Source organism: Diceros bicornis, chromosome 6, assembly GCF_020826845.1.
Source record: "Diceros bicornis minor isolate mBicDic1 chromosome 6, mDicBic1.mat.cur, whole genome shotgun sequence".
NCBI lineage: Eukaryota > Metazoa > Chordata > Mammalia > Perissodactyla > Rhinocerotidae > Diceros > Diceros bicornis.
The window spans coordinates 93,962,568-93,983,080 of record NC_080745.1 but is presented as its reverse complement, the minus strand read 5'-3'; the positions used below and the strand labels follow the sequence as shown (position 1 = coordinate 93,983,080).

At 42.1% G+C, this 20,513-nt stretch overlaps 1 protein-coding gene across 2 annotated transcripts in view; it reads right to left on the bottom strand.

Annotated features, from left to right (window-relative positions):
* PPP2R2D (protein phosphatase 2 regulatory subunit Bdelta) overlaps nt 1-20,513 on the bottom strand; it is a 57,191-nt gene that overhangs the window by 24,730 nt on the left and 11,948 nt on the right. For both annotated transcript variants that reach the window (XM_058544307.1, XM_058544306.1), the window contains exon 3: nt 4,094-4,191. In XM_058544307.1, the coding sequence (XP_058400290.1) occupies nt 4,094-4,191 (98 nt within the window). The remainder of the gene's footprint in view (nt 1-4,093; nt 4,192-20,513) is intronic.

The following is a 20,513-nucleotide window of genomic DNA, read 5'->3' as shown; positions in this document are numbered from 1 at the left end:
ACTGCACCATCACCTGTACCAGCCAGCCAACACAATGCTTCTGCCGACCAGGGAAGAAGACCGCTAAATGACAGAGTCATACAAGAACACCATACAGCAGTTACAATAAATGAACCAACTTGGGCAAATCCCGCAGCATTGTGTAAGAGAGGCAAGTTGCATAAATATACCCATAGTAAGTTACCTCTTGTGCAAATTTTTAACACACATAAAACAATTCTATACATTGCAGTAAAAGTTAAAAAACATGCTTGGGAAGATATACACTGCCTTCAAAATACAGGCATGCGTTGCTTAACGACAGGGATACGTGCTGCGAGAAATGTGTCACTGGGTGATTGCATCACTGTGCGAACATCAGAGAGTGCACTTACATAAACTCAGATGGTAGAGCCCACCACACACCCAGGCTACAGGGTACTAATCTACCATCATTCACCAAAGCATCATTATGTGGAGCATGGCTGTCATGACCAACTCTGGGAAGGGAGAGGGAGAATAAGATATGATTCGGGAGTAAAGCGGAAAGACAAAGTGAGGGAGGGGCACAACGGGCGCTTCATCTCTGTGCTGAGGGTTCTCTTCTTCTATAACATCTGGGTGGTGGGTTCACAAATATATTTATATTTATCTCTGATATCTTCTGTATGTCCAAAATGACATTTTCTAAGAAACATTAAATATTTCATAATTAGAAATCAAGACCAATATTTTAATTCTTGCTCGATAATCGATATCTAAAATCTTCTGTTTTTAAGTTTAGTATGTGTGTCAAAGAAATTGAACTAAACAAATGAACCTTTATGTCTAGATACTTCTTTATATTTCTGAATTAAGATCATGTATTATGAGAAAACATCCCAAAACATTACCTGAATCTCTCTACTGCACTGACTTCTTATGTACTGTATATTCCGTCAAATCAAGCATTCACAGGCAGGATCCTGGAAATCGCTGTTATCTGATTTCCACAAGTGTGTTGTGTTGGTGGTTAATGCTATTTAAACTACTCTCCCTGTTCACTATCCCCAACATCTCGACGAAAAAGCAGAATACACCAATAGATACTCCTAACTCGCAAATAAACAAAATGAAACGCAAACATTTAAAAAGAAAAATCTGTAGAATCAATGAGTCCCATGCCGTTAAGACATTAATCTACTAAGAAAAAACAGAATAATATGAGCAAAGAAGTGAAGCGCCCACGTCAAAGTGCTGCCTGTACTTCCCCGCCACTCCCTCCAAGAGCTGGAACAGACGCTCCTTACGCTGCGGGCCTGTCTTCCTGCTGCTACCTGTGCTGAGCCCCCATCCCAAACACTTAACACCGCAGTCAACCGCTGAACCCCTCTGCCCTTGTCCAATGCGCTGAGATCTCTGTCAGCCTGTGAGGGGACCCTAAGCAGGTCTTCACGCCCTGTCTAGGGAGAGGTGAGAACAGAAAAGGTGAGAGCAAGGGCCTCTGAGGGAGACTCGCCAGGACATGGCGACTTGATTCTGAGCAGGAGAGAGCAGAGCCCAAGCCCGCTGAGGCTCCAGCCTGAGCTTCGGGAACATGATAAACACACAGGAAAGGGAGACGGAGGGAAACTCATTTTGTTTGTAGGTACACTCATCTCTGATGTAACTAGATGAACTATTCAAATAGAAGGGATTCTATGGAGGGGTGGGAAGCAAAGATCTTGGGAGTCCCGATGCATGGCAAACTGAAAAACTGAGCTTCAAGGGCAGCGAGCTGAAGAGTCACGTCCATAAAAGCCGCTCCCCTTAAGATTTACACACTGGGCTTCCCTGGACAGGGGGCTCTACTGCTAAGCAGGAAAAAAGCTCAAAAATCACATTGCTAATTATGCTTCCTACCTCTTGTCTTTTGCACAGCCAGAACTTTCCAATGGCTCTCTATCAAGCAGACGCCTTAACCTAACATCCTGCGCCCTCCCCAAGCTAGCAGGGCACTGCGTCATGCTTCAGCAATCCTCTATGCTTCACCGATTCTAACATGCATGTTCTGACACCTCTGAAACCTTGGTGCAGCTTCTAATCGAGAGCTGTGGCAGTTTACTTGGCAGCAGTTTCATTCTAGTGCTGCTGCAATATCATCAACTGCATCTTTGATTATGGATGAAAATATAGTAAGTTTATACTTGTATCCACAATGGAAAAGTTCAAATCCACAGTGAGGATTATACATAGGAACCACTAAAATATTTTAAAAGTAGATGGAACAGGAAAGCTCTTTTTATGTTAACCAAGATATGAAGAAAAAGATGGGGGGAAAAAAAGCTGCCCGGGGTTTATTTATTAAGTTGCAGTTGGTCAGGTTTACCAAATTGAAACAACTTTAGGAACTTGTTGCTATACGAATCTGTTGCTTCACATAACAATGACTTATACATCTGAACTAAACACTTAACATGAGAAGTTCTCAAAACTCCAATGCCCAATGTATTCTATAACCAGATGCTTGACTATTATCATAATCTATTTCATGTTTGAAGCTAGTATTTTTTAGGTTTAAACAATGACCCACAAAACAAGAAAAATTTCATATTCTATTAAATCATTAAAATGGTGAATTTTAAGGAGCTAAAAGTGTCCTCTTAAAGACACCTATGATTCAGCAGTCTGTTAAATAATCCTGCTAAAAGTAATATTCAAACACCACCACCCATTTTTACTTCTGTTGAAAAATGTAAGTATACAGTTCTTTTTATATAGCACTGTGTGATAAGCTACCTCTGGGATAAGAATGCAAATTGTAAACTTATCAAATTGTCTGTGAAGAGTCAGAAAGATTAATGATAATATATATAATATTCACAAGAGAATTCTCACCATCCCAAATCAGAGAAAATAGGATTTAAAAAAAATTTTAATTTCTACAGACATAATCAAAATTAGAGCTGCAACAGTTATCTTTTAATAATGAGATGTTGGTACCCCATAAATCTCTTCCCATTTACCAAGCAATCCTCCACTCCCACTGGGGGCTCAGGGCTCACTCTCCTACAGAAGCCCCTAAGGACCCCTCTCTGGCGGCAGGGCTGGCATTTACTGCCACACAGAAGATCTATACAGAAGGGAACAAGGGACGCTAGCCTCTATATCAAAGTCTTATCACAGAAATTTACAGACTAAATTTGGAGACGAAAAAGTAACAGCCCACTGATCTGCCAGGAATCAGACAGGACAAACAGGAATCCTATTTATGAGTCTGTCAGGGAAAAAGCAAGAGAGACACCTTATAGAAACCCCCAGCCTGCTGCACTGTGGTCTTGCCTGGAACACTTGCACAACAGATCATGACCTTGCTTCCTTCATCAGCACCATTAAGAAGTCTGATGAGGCTCACCAGAAATAAAACGGGGGTTGGCAAGGCCTGTTCTATTTCCCATTCTCCTCTTATGCATAACAAAAAAGAAGTGTTTTTCTCTCCTTTCCCCCAAAGAAGGGGAATGACCTAAAAACCAGTGCTCCTGAGTGAGGTTCATGTGTGGGCTCCTCCAAGGCCCACGTTCTGAGGATTCCTTCCCTTCCCAGTGCAGCCCTCAAGGGCAAGGAGTGAGTGCTGCTCAGCTCTGACTGAGGAGGGATAGAGAATTTTTGCCCGCCCCTCAACACACAGAAAATCTCCTCTGCAGCCAGCGCTGCAGGAGCCATTCAGAGCATGCGGCACCGCCCCCGGACAACAGGGCTGGAGGCCAGCACCACTGCAGGCTTGTCAAGCGATTTTCACAGACAACCACTTCAATTAACTACAGGATGAAAGCAAATAAATGCAGAACCCCACCACCCCACATCCTTCCTTTGTCCTCACGACAACCTGTGGGCAGGGCAAGGACTTGCTTCCTACCCTAAACATGAGGGCACTGGGGACTGAACGGTGCTCAGTGGTTAGAGGTCAGGGAGCTGAAACAGATCTTCTCTCTCACCCCTGAGATAACTTCTGAAAGAAGACTCCGTACAGTTAATGTGATAGAACTGAAATCTAAATGAAATGAGAAACTGAGAAAATAACTGCGCTTCCTTCCTTATAAGTGTCATGAGAAGGGCTGAATGATTTCATTTGGTTTGTGGATTGTAAATTACTGACCTCTTGTTCCCGCTGAAAAATAACAACTCTGCCGCCCTTGTCTCCTGTTGCAAGAAGATCTCCAGAGTAATTAAATTCAACAGTTGAGATGATGTCAGCTGTCAATAAAATACAAAAGCAATTTACCAGATTATGATTTTGAGAGGATTCACAATGAATATAAAAAAATCAATACAAAGGATCAAAGAAAGATAAACATACATAAAACTTTCCCTGGTATTTTCATGGGAAACTTCTAATTACCCAGCAGCCACTTCTTGGTGCTGGTGCCCAGAGCCCACAAACACATATGGATTTATGGGTTTTGCTCAACTGATCTAATGCCTGGTCCCTGGTGCACCAAGATTTATCTAGACTGGGTTGTCTTAATATAAGGATAGAGGGTAGAAATTTAGAAAACTAATTTTGAAAAGGAAAAAAATTGGTCCTAGAAAACTGTAGCCTACTTTTGTAATGCATGCCTAATATTAGCTTTTAACATAAATCTGATTCTTGTGTAATATTAACAGAAATGTTTTATTCTAAGCAATGACTTTGGTTGGCTTCTGTACCAAATAACAGTATAGACAGCACAAGTTCTATTCCATTGTCTGGGGAAGGTCACTGCCATTCATAACAATGACATCATTACCTGTGAGACACTGTGGGTCAGACCCCTGAGATTTCTGACACCATCCACACAAAGACCTTGGACATCAGCTCACTAGGGGTGGCCCGGGGTACAAAGAACAAACCCAACTGCTGGAAAAGTCCTTAGGTATCCTAAGGCTAATACTTGTCAGAGGGAATGGATCTGGATTTACGACACAGACACGAATCAAGAAAAATACCCCAGGACAGATTTTAGAGGACACCTGCCTTCTCCGTAGCTCAGGAGCACTGAGAGCTGTCGGAATGAAGACAAAGGCCTGGGTCTGGTGTCAGCTTGTTCTGTGACCACAACTGGACTCGCAGTCAGCTGCTCCAGAAAATCTCATCTCTGGCTGCTCCGAGGAAAGGCTGCATCACTACAAACTCATCCCTGCGGCTGGGGCACCAACTCAAAGGGCGAGCCCTACTGGCAAAGGAAAGTGACGGTTCTGCACATGCCAGGGCCACAGTACCACTGAAGTCCCAAGTGTTTAAAGACAAATACTGCTAAATGGCGATTACAAACAACATATCTACTAATAGGAAACAAACCCAAAAGTTGAAACTACTTGAAGAACTCCCCAAAAAAGTGGTCATAATATAATGCAGTTCTTAAAGGCCTGCAAACACATTTTAATCAAATAATTGTCAATATATGATTTCCTGCAAAACAAGTTCTTACTGCATTGGCACCATTTACTGACTTTATAAAACTACTGAATTCTATTGCCCGGGATTTCTTTTTTTTAAAAAAAATCTTCCATTAGACTTGAAAAAAGGATTAGGCTTCTTGTTAGAAGTGTCACTCTTTAGATTAAATTACTCAAAATAACCTAGTTGGCATGAAAGAAACCAAAATATTCTGTACTGGACTAAAAGGGACTAAATCTACGTCATTTATACCCAGGGTGTGTACAATATTACATAATTAATGATATTCTAGCTCTGTCAGTGATTTTCAAACTTAAATAAAATGGAGTGAATCTTTAAAAAGAGAAACTCCCATGTCTGCCAGCCGTGAGAAATTATTTTCATTAAGCTACGTAAATATGTATGAACCTAAAATTAGAAATACCCTCTGAAGAGTTTAGAAGAGCTCTAAAATCAAAATAAATATACAAACTAAATACTAACAAAATTAGAAAACCAATCAAGTTTAAATCACCAACATGAATTTAATCTGATGGATATTACTTTACAAAACTAGACAGATGCTAAAAGCATAAACGTGGTGCTGACCGAGGGCACCGCGGTGGGTATTTTAAAACTACCCTGTGGGGCTGGCCCCGTGGCTTGGTGGTTGGGTGTGCGTGCTCTGCTACCGGCAGCCCGGGTTTGGATCCCAGGCGCGCACCGACGTACTGCTTATCGGGCCATGCTGGGGCGGCGTCCCACATGCAGGAACTAGAAGGATGTGGAACTATGGCATACAGCTATCTACTGGGGCTTTGGAGAAAAAAAGGAGGAAGATTGGCAATAGATGTTGGCTCAGGGCTGGTCTTCCTCAGCAAAAAGAGGAGGATCGGCATGGATGTTAGCTCAGGGCTGATCTTCCTCACAAAAAAACAAAACAAAACAAAAAACTACCGTGTGCTGCCAGATGACTCCTTTCTGCCCCTTTTTCTGTCTGAGTGGCCAGGAGCCCCACTCACAGCACAGACCGGCAGCTCCTGGCCGTCCTGGTGACATCAGGTCTCTTCCAAGAGCCAGAGGCAGGCTCCTTTGCAATGGCGCAAATAGCCCATGCCGAGGCACTTGGCTGTAGGGGGGTGGTCTGGCTGATGCAGAACTTACTTACTAAATGTTTACATCATCCTCAAAACCATGACGATGCTCAGCAGCCCCTAAGAACCATCTCAGACTTTCAGTCAAGTGTGGTGGCCCATGTGATGTGCCCATTTCCTTTCTTCCCAACCACACTAAGGTGTCAGAAGGAAACTGAATAGCTATCCGTCCAGGAGGCAGTGAGCTGTGAACAGGCTTTGACAAACGCGGAAGACGGCAAGGGGCCGCAGAGGAGTGGAGACTGACTGGTGACGGTCTAAATGTGCACAGGAGGCCAAGGTCTCAACGTGCCAAGAGCCTCGGGCAGGCTCTGCAGCAGGTGCTGGGCATGGAGATGGCAGAAAGTCTGCTTACAGAACCACTGGGTCCCCAAGCTCCCATCAGGTGGGAGCACACAGCTACTCCCACTTCTTGTTTCCCAAATGCTGGCTGCCAGGAGTGAATTGTTCCGCCATCCCCAGGGTTCCTCTCCGAAATGCCAAAGCCCAGGAGAAAAGGCCTCAGGATTCAAACGCTTGGGGTCCTTAAAGAAATGACCAACCACAGGGAAGCCCTCCAGCTGAAAACGCCCACCTGCTCACAGAACTGCCTATTGGATCCAAAGTGGCTCCACCTTAAACCTGAATTAATAGCTCAGGATCTGCAGACGTGAGAGAAAGCGCCAAAACAAAGAAAGGACTTGGAGGAAAGAGGGACAATGCATCAACAAAATGTCAAAGAAACGACAATTCATGTCTGCAGGGAGCCAATTTCTAATAACAGTAATTACATTACCAGTGTTGGCTGAGTGTTTGCTAGGTACCAGTGCTATTCTAACCAAGTACAAACCCTGTATGCACCTGGTAAGCCTCACAACAGCCTATGAGGCAGGGGTACTGTCACCCCTGTCGGACAGGAAGCAGGCACTGGGCACTGCACTCAGCTCACCCACAGTGGCAACCCCAGGTGGTAAGTGGGGGCAGGATGCCACTACATCCAGCAGGATCTCTGGGAGACAAGTAGCATGCTATGAAAAGGAAAAAGAACAAGGAAGTGCTCTTTGAAATTCAAATGGTAATAATAAATTTAAAACTCAAGACCTCTTCCAAAGGGTAGATAGAGCAAAAAGACAAAGAGATGGACAACAGGAAAGAAAAGATAATCAGAGCATTGCTTTAGGTGGCCCATCACCCAGTTAAGTTCCAGAAAGATGACAGAGAAAAGGAAGGGAAAAAGCAAAGGAGTAAGACAAAAGTTTCCCAGAGTAGAAGCACCTGAGTTTCCAGGCTGAAGGGCCCATGGAGCTCCCAGCACAACTAATGAACAGACCCAGCCAAGGCACACCACTCTGAAATCTAGAACACCAAGGATAAAGGGAGACTCTCCAAGTCTCCAGAGAAAGCAAATGGGCCACACACAAAAGGAATCAGACAGCATCACAAAGGACGCAGGAATATGGGTGATGGAAGACCAATCACTCTCAAAATTCTGAGAAAAAATAATTTTCAACCTAAAATTCTTATGCCTAGTCAAATTTTCAATCAAGTCTGAGGGAAGAGTAAAGATGTTTTCAAACATGCAAAGAGCAAAAACACCAACAAAAACCCCTTTCTCAGGAAACCACTGGAAGATGCAATTTGGCAAAATGAGAATAAACCAAGAAAAAGGAAGATAAGGGGATCTGACACCCCAACAATGGTGAAGGAAGTCCCAAGACAGGAGCCATGTAAGCCATCAGCCCTGGAGAGAGCAATCCAGGCTGGAAAAGACTGGCCAGGAGAGGCTGTCTGGGAAAGAAGGGCTGAGGATTACCTGGTGTGTTGGGGAAAAGTTACTGCTAGATATCTGACAGATCTGTTGAAGTGTCTGTTTAAAAACAAACAGCACTAAAGACATAGATAATTAAGCATATAAAAACTTAGGCAATCATTAGTTCTAGGAAAAATGAAAACTTGCACGAAAAAGAAAACGTATACTTTAGTTCAGTAATGAACAGTATTTACATGGGCAACGTAACACTGACATAACTAAGACTTGTAATAGAATTCTCTCAACTCCTTTCTTTAGCAGGGAGAGGGGTCCATGTGGGTGGAAGGTGATGTTAGTAAAAAAGCTAAATCATCAGTTACCATAACAGGAAGTGAGTACTTAATGTTCAAAATCAGGAAATCAGAAGTTAGCAGTATAAGACATTATTGAGGGGCTGCTGAAGATGTTTCACGGCTGGGAGGGGGCAGGTGATAAGGAAACAGGTGCTGGATATAAGATAACGTTAGTGTGAAATGTGGAGGGAGCAGAGGGAGGGCTCAAAGTGGAAATGCAGTCAATGGGATTTTTGAAGATGGAGAATATGAAACTATGTCCCTGTGCCCATGCGCATGATGTAGTAGTGGGGGACAGACTGATGATGCAGGAGACAGAACAGGGTCAGAGGACAGGCAGGAACGATGGAGATCCAGAGCCCAAGTGGGGGGCTGCAGAAGAAAGGAGCAGGGATGCCTCCGTTTGGGGAGGGGTCAGGGGTGTGCATGGCACAGAAAGAGCAGGCTGTGAACTTGGGCTTGGGAAGATGAGAGCTCATCAGACTGGATCTAGTTCCTCTATGAGGTATGAGAGAAGATTAACCTGCTAAGAGTGAAAGGGAGGGGGGCAGTTTGGGGGAACATATGAAGGAAGTGTTCTCAGAACAGACAGGAGTGACCACACTAGAGAAATGCAGGGCTGCCTCACAGCATCAACGTCCAGGGGAAATTTGAGGTCAGTAATTTATTCTTCAAATTCAGCAAACATACTGAGTGACTACTATACAGCAGGTGCTGCACGTTGCAGTAGGCACTGGGGATATAAGAGACAAAGTCCCTGCCTCCTGGGATTGACATTTTAGTGAATGAAGTAGTGACTGTAAATGAGACCATTCAGTACAGCTCCTGTAGCTATGTGTTTCCAGAAACGCTGTCCAGTGGAGTAGGGGTATAGGCTCAGAATAGGCAGACAGTCGCTTGAAACAGGTTTCGGGTTTTGCCAGGAGTATGATGATAGGGCTGAGAGAGGCAAGGAGGTTAAGAGGGAGCAAGGAGTGACGCAGTGTTAGACCCTGGAATCCAGTTGAGGGGAGGGGAGGCACAGGGGGAAGGGTGAGGGACAGGGAAGGTGGAGTTGGGGTAGGAGCCCAGCTGAGTTAGAAGTACAGGAGGTAGAAATCCGAGAGCGGGCAGCCCCTGAGACTAAGATTTCAGAGGTGGGATAGCTGCTGATGACCAGGATGTCTAGGGTCAGCATTAAGGAGATCCAGAAACTCATCACTGTATCCTGGAGCCTAGAACCTTGGACAGATCATTTACAGAGATACTGAGCCACAGAAATGAAGGAAGACAGGCAGCTCTAGTGGCAAATTCTGGGGCTGAGTATACAGATGTTAATCATTCTTGTACTTTTCCAAACTTTTAAGCTTCTCAAAACAAAACATACAAATGTGAATATTTCATTTCCTTTACTTCTGTCAATCTTACTGCCACTGCCCTACATCCACAGCGACCACCATCTCTGGCTGAATTATTGAGACAGCCTCCTAAGTGGGCCCCTCACTTCCTCTCCTGCCCCTCAGAGTCCAATTCCCAGAAAGGAGATAGAGGAATTTTTTTAAAGGCATAACTAACATTACTAGCCTGCTTAAAACCCTATCAACACCCAACTACCAAAATCAACTTGTCTATTTTTCAAATAAGTAAAATATGGTACTCAGAACTTATCACCTAAAATTACTGAGCCATTGTCAAAACAAATGAATCCATGACAACAATTAGATGGGAGATATAGTTTTCAGCACTTTCATTTTCTCCCTTCAGCTAGTTCAAGATTCGGAGGATTATTTAAACACCACCTCTTGGCCAGTGACCACAGTAGGTTCCAGGTAAGGAATACAGCTCCACTGATCTAAACAGCCACCAGCAGGACTAAGGGGAGGCCCGGAGCTCTGCATGTTCCTCCTGAGACCACTCCCCCTTTCTTTTTTTTTTTTTCCCCTGAGGAAGATCTGCCCTGAGCTAACATCCATGCCAGTCCTCTTTCTGTTGAGGAAGACTGGCCCTGGGCTAACATCTGTGCCTATCTTCCTTCACGTTATATGGGAAGCCGCCTTGTCAGCATGGCCCGACAAGCGGTGCATCGGTGCACGCCTGGGATCCGAACCCAGGCCGCCAGCAGCAGAGTGAAAGCACTTAACCGCTACGCCAGGGGCCGGCCCACCTACTCCCCCCTTTCTAACATGCTCTGCCTCATCACTCGGAACCATGTTAGAAACAGTCCCAAGAAGTGGTCATAGTTAAAGTCAATCATCTACTTCCCCTTAAGGTGTCAACAAAACTGATCCCAGGCCAGTAAATATACGAAATGGTGTTCAAGCTCGGCAGCCGGCGGGGGAGGAAACTGACACCTGCAAGAACGGCAGAAATTAAAAAGACCGCTCCAAGTGCTCATAAGGATGGGAAGCAACAGGAACACTCACACGCTGCTCCTGCGAGTGAAAACTGGACAACCACTTTGTCCATCAACAGTAGAAAGGATGCACGAATTGTGGAACAGTCACACAGCGGAGTAGCACGCAGCAATGACAGCGAACAAATGACTACTCCACATCTCACCATGGGTGAGCTTGCCCAGTGGTGGAAGCACACTCCTCAGAGTCTCACCAAAGCCCTCTCCAATGGCGGCTGTTTGCTCTCCCACACCCACCGACACTGATTTCCACTGGAGGTGCCCAGACCACTGCTCCGGCCCCCCACCTCACGACAACCTCTTTACACCTTTTCTGGCACCCTAGCCACTCACCTCAATTTCCGTTAATGATTCTGCTTATTTCACTGAAAGACAGAAGTGCCCAGAAGAGATCATCCATATACTCCCATCATCAGACACATCACCTGCAGCGACATGCTCCCCTTTCCCCTGTGGCAACAGGAGGAGCCACCGCTTCTAGCCAGGACCAGCCGGAGCAAGAGGTCCCAGCCCACCCAGCCTCCTCCAGGACTGTGCTCCTACGGCAATCCTCCTCCTCTCCTCTCTCCGCAGCACCACCTGTTCTCTCCCCTCTAACAGATCATCCCCATTTTCAAACAGAAATGCTGTAATCTCTCATCTTAGAAGACAAAAAACAAAAACAGCTGACCCCCACGTCCCCCTCCAGCCACTGCCGCACTTCTCTGTCCTCTTAAAGCAAAGCTGGACAGTTGTCTGTACTCACTGCCTGCACTTCCTCCCCTCCCATTCTCTCGTGAACTCACTCTAAGGAGTGTGTGCTTCCTACCAGCAGGTTCACCTATTTCAATGCATCCAGGTCCTTCCCCCTGAGTACCAAACCGATCACCTCTCTCCCCTATCTGTGAACTTATAAGAGGTGAACTGAGGGTGTGGCCATTTACCTCATGCTCCCTAGCACTTGTGAGAGTGGCATGCAGATTATAGGGACTCAAACAATGACACAGAACATTAGTCGAGTGACAGGAGGCTTTTTACAAATTACATTCAAAAATTCTGCAAGATGAATTCACTATATATTCCAATTAAGGAGTACTATCTGCTTTCCAAGGATGAAAAGTCTTATGAGGATGTCAGATAATTTCCACTTATTATGGTGAACATGACGATAGAGCACTCTGGGATATTACACATTTACATAAAAGTGGAAAAACTTCCACCAGCAAACACAAATAAATAAATGTGTGTATGTGTATAAATGAATATATACATGTAAGTGCAATATGTTTATTGCATTTCTAACTATGTCTTTTTAAAGCAGATCACCAAAGGCAAAAGTTCTCTGCTCAAAAACCAGACATGAACTGATAGAAGTGAATTATATGCCTCCACCAAATATAAAAAGTGGAAAACCACCTATGTAAGAGATATAGTAAGGTTCTACACGGGAGACACTATAATCTAAAGCACCCAAAATTCAGTTTCTCCAAATTACAATTAGATTGCATAAAATGTGACAAAAGAAAAAATCTGAATATCATTTTCTAGTCAGTTAATCACTAAAAAAAAGTTCATGGCAAATTATTCTAAAATGAAAAAGTCAGAAGGGACAACTAAAACTCAATTTCTCTGCTCCAAGAATAAACAATATTTTAATAAAAGGAAAAGCATACCATATTCTAGGAATACAAGGCTGGTCTAACATAAGAAAATGAATCAATGTAATACACCATATTAATAGAATTAGAGGACAAAAACCACATGGTTACCTTATGTGCAGAAGAAGCTTTTGACAAAATTCAATACCTTTTCATAATAAAAGCACATAAACTAAGAATAGAAGAGAACTTCCTCAAGTTGACCAGGAACACCTATGAAAAACTCTCAGCCAACATCACACTTGTTGGTGAAAGTCTGAACACCCACTACCAGCCACCAGGATGCTCGCTCTGACCACTTCCAGTAAATGTAAACATTCAACTGGAGGTTCCAGCCAGGGTAATTCGGCAAGGAAAAGAAATAAAAGGCATCCAGATTGAAAAGGAATAAGTAAAATTACCTGTTTGCAGATGACATTATCTTGTATATAAAAAATCCTAAGGAATCCCAAAAAACTATCAGAGCAAATTAACGAGTTCAGCCAGGATGCAAGATACAAGCTCAACACACAAAAATCAATTATATTTCTATACACTAGCAACGAAGAACTCGAAAAGGAAATTAAAGAAGCAATTCCATTTACATCATCATCAAAAAGAATAAAATACCTAGGAATAAATTTAACCAACTAATTGCAAGGTTTATAAACTGAACACTACAAAATATTGTTGAAAGAAATTAAAGAAAACCTAAATAACTGGAAATACATTTTGTTCACAGATTAGAAAACAATGTTAAGATGGTAATACTCTCCCAATTGATCTAAGTGATGAGACACCATCCCTATAAAATCACAGCTGCCATTTTTTTGGGCAGAAATTGACAAGCTAATCTTAAAATGTATATGGGAATGCAAGGGACCCAGAAGAGCCAAAACAATTTTTAAAAAGAACAAAGTTGGAGGATTCACACTTGCTGATTTCAAAACTTACCATGAAGCTACAGTAATCAAGACAGTGTGGTATTGGCATCAGGACAGAAATATAGACCTAGGGAATAGAATTTAGAGTTCAGAAAGACACTCTTCCGTCTACAGTCAACTGATTTTCAATAGAGTTGCTAAGACAACTCAAAAAGTTATTTTCAACAAATGGTGCTGGGACAACTAAATAGTCACATGCAAAAGAAAGACGCTGGACCCTTACCTAACACCATATACAAAAATTAACTCAAAGACCTAAAGGTCAGAGCTAAAGCTATAAAACTCTTGGAAGAAAAGAGTAGCGAATCTTTGTGATACTGGGTTAGGCCATGGTTTCTTAGATATAACACCAAAAGTACAACAAACAAAGGGAAAAAACAGATAAATTAGACATTATCAAAACTAAAAATTCTTGTGCATCTAAGAATACTACCAAGAGAGTGAAAAGACAACACACAGAATGGGAGAAAATATTTGCAAATTATATATCGGATAAGGGTCTAGTGTCCAGAATATATGAAGAACAATTCAACAACAAAAAACCCAATTAAAAAATAGGCAAAGGATCTCAATAGACATTTTTCCAAAGAGGATATACAACTGTCCAATAAGCACAGGAAAAGATGCTCAACATCATCCGTCACTAGAGAAATTGCAAATCAAAACCACAATGGGAGACCGCATTACATCTATTAGGATGGCTAAAATAAAACAGATAGACAGTAACAACTGTCGGTGAGGATGTGGAAAAGCTGGAACGGTCATACACTGCTGGTGGGAATGTAAAATGATGCAGCCACTTTAGAAAACAGTTTGGCAGATAACAGAGTTGCCATATGACCAAGCAATTCCACTTCTAGTATCCTACCCAAAAGGACTGAAAACACCTGTCCACATAAGCACTTGTTCACAGCAGCCCTATTTATTTAACAGCCAAATCGTGGAAACAATCCAATCTCCATCAAATGATGAACTGATAAACAAAATGTGGTATATATTCACACAACGGAATATTATTCAGTCAAAAAAGGAATAAAGTACTGATACATGCTATACCATGGATGAAACCTGAAAACATTATGCTAAGAAGCCAGATAGAAAAAGCCACATATTATATGATTTCATTTATATAAAATGTCCAGAATACGCAAATCCATAGAAAGAGAAAGTAGGTTAGTGGTTGCCAGGAGGTCGGGAGGAGGGAATGAGGAGTGACTGCTAATGGGTTTCTTTTGGGGGTGATGAAAATGTTCTAAAATTCTAGATAATGGTGATAGTTGAACTGTAAACTTTAAAAGGATGTTTTATGCTATGTGAATTTTATCTCAATAAAGCTGTTATTAAAAAAGTGTATCATAAAAACAGTTGGATGAAGTCATTACAAGGGTCCTCACAACTTGTAACCTTTGTCAATTATATCCTAAAAGTAGATTAAATTTCTAGTTTTTCCTTAAAAAAACAAACAAAGACCTGCTATGAATTTTTCAGCAAGACACTGTTTTTAATCCCTCTTTCCATTTAAGCGCAAAGAGCCTCTGCTTTCTTTTTGGGTGCTTTACTTCTTGCGAGTGTGAGCATGAGGAGAGGGCGGCGGATGGAGAGTCTTTTACTGTTGCATCAGGAAAGTCAGTGTTCCATCATTCCCTACCTAGACGTCTTGTCTAAGCAACTTCAACAGACTTCAGAACTCAGGAAACCACACGTAACCTCTGTCATTAAAGCCTCTCTCTAAAGACTGAACCACTCTTTCAAGGAAAATCTGATTCATACAGAATATTCCATGCTATCTCCCTCACCTCATGCTGAAAAATGAGAAAGTTTTTACCCAAAAGTCTGTCTGACTGTATACATTAACCTTTCTCCCAAACATATTAAATGACTTGCATTACAATGAGATTTCATGCTTAATTTCACGCTCAGTAATTCTTCCAGTGAGTAACAACTGTGTGAGCCATGGCAGAAGTACGACCCAAGGCAAGTCAAAGCACTCGATGACTATTAAGCACAGTTCAACGTCTCTGTAAGACAATCATCAACGTACTTACTACGCTCTTCTGAAAATTAAAAACACACTCTCCAGCTGAGCATCTTGCCCTAAAATGATTCCAGCCCACCTCTGCAGACTGCAGCTGGAGTAATTTTTATTTTTTAAACACAAACGTGATTGTGCTATTTTTCTACAAAAACACATCAGGTGAATTCCCCCTGCCCTGAGAAGAAAGATCAAAATTCTCATGCCATTCTCCTTTGTTTTCTACGGTCTGGTCACCTAGGCCTCTTTCAGTAATTCTTCCTATTGCAAGCCCTGCTCTGTGCTCTACCCTCCGCCTGGACAGCTTCTCCCATCCCTCAACTCTGCCCATGCCCATCTGTCCTTCACATCAGAGCTCAAGGGTCCACTGTCCAAGGAAGCCTGCTGACTCCTTCCGGAGCCCTCATCACAATGGCAATTAACCAGGTAACTGCTTAAGTCTTAGGGCCATGCCTATTGCAGAGCAGTGCTTTTGCTCACGGTACCTCCTATGCCCATGGAACGGATGTGCCCAGCAGTGAAAGAACGAGGGGAGCCCCGAGCTCATTTATCACCCGGGTCACTCCCTATTCCTCAGCAGAGCTTCCTCTCAGCCTCTCTCCTGTGCTGCACAGCCAGGGAGGTAACAACAAACAACTACTCCTCAGTATTTCAGACTCAGTCAAACTACGAGGAAAACAGTGACTAGTATTTTCGTCGTCTACATTAAAGGTCACTACTTTGAGAAATTCGTACCAACGAAGAAGAATCTATCTGTAAATTTGGGAAATGATCCTTAAGCCTAGTCCATCATTAGACAAACAAGGGTGCTCATGTTTCTCTCCTTAAATACCATCTTTTATTAGCATCTGTTGGGAACACAAACAGCCCTGAGATTCTTTCTTATATTAAACAAACACAGTTAAGTATATTTAAACACACATGAAAGAACTCACAAATATTTCTAAGGTAGACAAATCCTGAAATAGCTAAGATTATCAAGTAAGTGATATATTTATCAGGTAAATGATAAAACAAGTCAGAGTTTTATCAAACTTCAAGCAAACAATAATTACCCACCCTCAGTTTGTGATTATTTACTTTAGAAAAAAATTGTAACAAGCTGTTTTTGACCAGTAAATTCACTCAATGCATATAAATAATTCAATTTCCAAACAGCTTTTCAGGAATACATTTACTGAGAGTAAAAATTTGAAAAGTACATTCACTGACTAAAAACAACATAGAAAAGGTAGCTTAGAAATGTATCATTTCCTATTTAAAAAAATCCACATCTAATTCTGCCATAAATGGAATGAAATTCCAATACATTCAAGAGAATGAGAAGAGAAGCCACATACTGGGAGAAAATATTTGAAAAGATGCATCTGATAAAGAATCGTTATCCAACATATACGAAGAACTCTTAAAACTAACAATAAGAAAAAACCTCAATTACAAAATGGGCAAAAATCCTTAGGAGACATCACACCAAACAAGATATACAGATAGCATATAAGCATGTAAAAAGATGCTCCACATCATATGTCATCAGGAAAATGCAAATTAAAATGAGACACCTCTACACACCTATTAGAACGGCCAAAGTCCAAAACACTGACAACACCAAATACTGACGAGGATGTGGAGCAGCAGCGACTCTCATTCACTGCTGCTGGGAGTGCAAAATGGTGGCGCCATCTTGGAAGACAGTTTGGCATTTCTTACAAAACTAAATATTCTCTTACCATACGATTAAGCAATCACACTCCTTGATATCTACCCAAAGGAGGTGAAAATTTATGTCCACACAAAAACCTGCACACAAATGTTTATAGCAGTTTTATTCATAATTGCTAAAACTTGGAAGCAACCAAGATGTTCTTCAGTAGGTGAATGGATAAATAAACTGGGGTGCATCCAGACAATGGAATATTATTCATCACTAAAACAAAATGAGGTACCAAGCCATGAAAAAACTTTAAATGCGTATTACAAAGTGAAAGAAGCCAATCTGAAGAGGCTACATACTGTGTGATTCCAACTATATGATATTCTGGAAAAGGCAAAATGATGGAGACAGTAAAAATCTCTGTGGCGGCCATGGGCTGGGGGGAGGGGTGAACAGGCGGAGCACAGAGTTGTTTTAGGGCAGTGAAGATAGTCTGTATCATACTACACCACATACGTATCACTATACGTTCATCCACAACCACAGAATGTACACCACCAAGAGTGAACCCTAACGTAAACTGTGGACTGGGTGATACTGATGTGTCACTGTAGGTTCATCAGTTGTGACAAATGCACCACTCTGGTGGGGATGCTGATAGTGGGGGAGGCTGTGCACGTCTGGTGGCAGAAGGTATATGGGGAATCTCTGTACCTTGCATTCAATTTTGCTTGAGCCTAAAGCTTCTCTAAAAAAATAAACTCAAAAAAGATTCTGATACATGCTGCAACATGGATAGACCTTGAAAACATGCATAGTGAAATAAACCAGATGCAGATGGGAAAATATTGTATAATGCCACTTATATGAGGTCCCTAGAACAGGCAAATTCAGAGAGACAGACAGCAGAATAGAGATTACCAGGGGCTGCGGGGAGGGGCGAAGGGGGAGTTGTTTAACAGGTACCAAGTTCTTGTTTGGAATGATGAAAAAGTTTTGGGTATAGGTAATGGTGATGGTCATACAACACTGTGAATGTAATTAATGTGAATGTTATGAATGGTTAAATGATCAATATTAAGCTATGTATAGTGTATCACAATTAAAAAAAAACTCCCAGACGTCAAAAAAAAAAAAAATCCAAACCCATCTCAGCCCGAGTGTTATATTTTTCTCTGTAGGTCAAATCAAGTAAAGAGATGCAGCTTCAGGAGCTAAGTCCTTAAGGTGGTGGCACGCGCTCTCCCCAACCCAGCCTGCCCTATGCCAGGACACCACAACCTCACAGCCAGCAACCCCAAAGGTAAACTTTCAATGGATTTCTAAAGCAGTCATTTATAGGATCACTACTACTTTACCTAGTGACACACTCACCCTCAACAGTATTTTAAAGAGTACACAGAAAGTCCTAAGAAGACAATCTCATAATTCAAATCCATTACTCTCTTTACTACTGAGCTCTACTTCTTTAGTGAGCATTAGTAAACAGAGAAAGGTTCAAGTGGAATTCTTCTCATCCTCATTTTCAAATTGAGATGACTATTACATATCTGAACTTAACCAGGGCTCTACGGCAGAGCAAATTAATGATCACTTTGGTTAATACTACTTCAAGGACTATCTCTGCTATTTTAGACGACTTCAACAACTGAGAGATAGATCCTTTTTGGTATCACAGTCAAAATCTAAGAAACGTGATCTCTAACATCCAGTTGGATCACTAAGGTCTGACAAAACCAGAGAGCTGGAGAAAAGGCAGCAGCAGCTGGGAGGAAGTGGATCTGTTCATCTCTGCCGGATGACAGAAGCGGTAAAAGGCAACCTGTACATCTGTTTTGATAAAAATTCAAAAGCAGGGACAGTCTATATGCCAGTTTCATGGCAGAAGTTGCCACTGGTGAGGCAAGAGAGAAGCGCAGGAAACAGAATTGGGGAGTTCAAAAAAAAAAAAAAGAGGGATTTTTTTTTTTTTCCAATCTGTTTGTTTTATTAAAATCCAGTGGCTGTTCACAGCATTTCAGAAGACTACCTGAAGTCCTGGACTTGAACTAACGCAAACCGTCAGCAACTTTTAAAAAGAGGACTTTCTAAGTGTAACTTTTACATCTTAAAAAAGTCTGAAACAAGTAAAACCAAATGTTGAGAACATGGGTGTTTATTATTATTGATATTATGTTAATAATAATATGTATGTATATTATTATTTATTTTAAAAGCAACTTATGCAGTTTATCAAAATGTGTGGTGGCAAACAGTTGAATATTAAGATTTAAAATACTTTCTCCCGTATGTACAGTGTATCCAAAAAATAATGAAATTATGACACTTTAGAACATGTAGGTACACAGGTCACTGCAAACAGCAGAACCAAAGCTGGAAATAGCCCCCGGCCCTGAATCAAGTTAGGGATGTTGACAAATGCACTGACGAACATAAGGCATTGAAGGCCCCTCTCAACAAGTATTACTAGCTGGGTTGTTTTGCTTTGTTTTACATCTAGGTATGATACAAGAGTTTTGTAATGGATATGCTTCTATGGACATCTTTTTTGTCATTCCAGATACCTAGAACAGATGAAGAAAAACTTAGAGAAGTGTTTAAGGTGCTTTCAAACACAATGCAGGGGCCGCCTACACAGCAGGTACTCCTGAGCAGCAGCAAGGGAGACCCTCCTCCACTGCCTTGTGATAAAGCTCGTCCTTGCCTCTTCTCAACTGGCCTTTTTCTCCTCGTTATTACACAAAACAGTGCATCCTTGGTGTGGAACATTAAACAATATGGAAGTGTGCAGAATAAAAGTGAAAGGCCCTCTTCAATGCAAATCTGACCCTCACTCCCCACAGGCACCCCTGATGCTAACCCTTGGGGGGTAACTTCCAGACCTACACATTTACAACCACAGTGGTACATGGGATCACGGTTCTGCAAGTTGCTCTTTGTTACCTAATGTGCCCCAGACTGCCTTCCAACAGGCATGGACCCCCTTAATCCATAATATGGGTGTATCATAATGCATTTAATCACTTCACTACTTTTGGGCATTCAAGTTTTTTCCGATGTTTTATTGCTGCAATGCACAACTCTGTAAATCCATCTTCATGAAATGCTGGCATATTCCAATAGGATTCCTGTAAGTGGAATCATAGAGTCCCAACCCTTGCTTCAAGTTTGACAGATCTGTATGCCAAATTGCTCTCCAAAAAATAACTGTAGAGCGGGCCGGCCCTGTGGCGTAGCGGTTAAGTGTGTGTGCTCTGCTGCTGGCGCCCCAGGTTCGGATCCCAGGCTC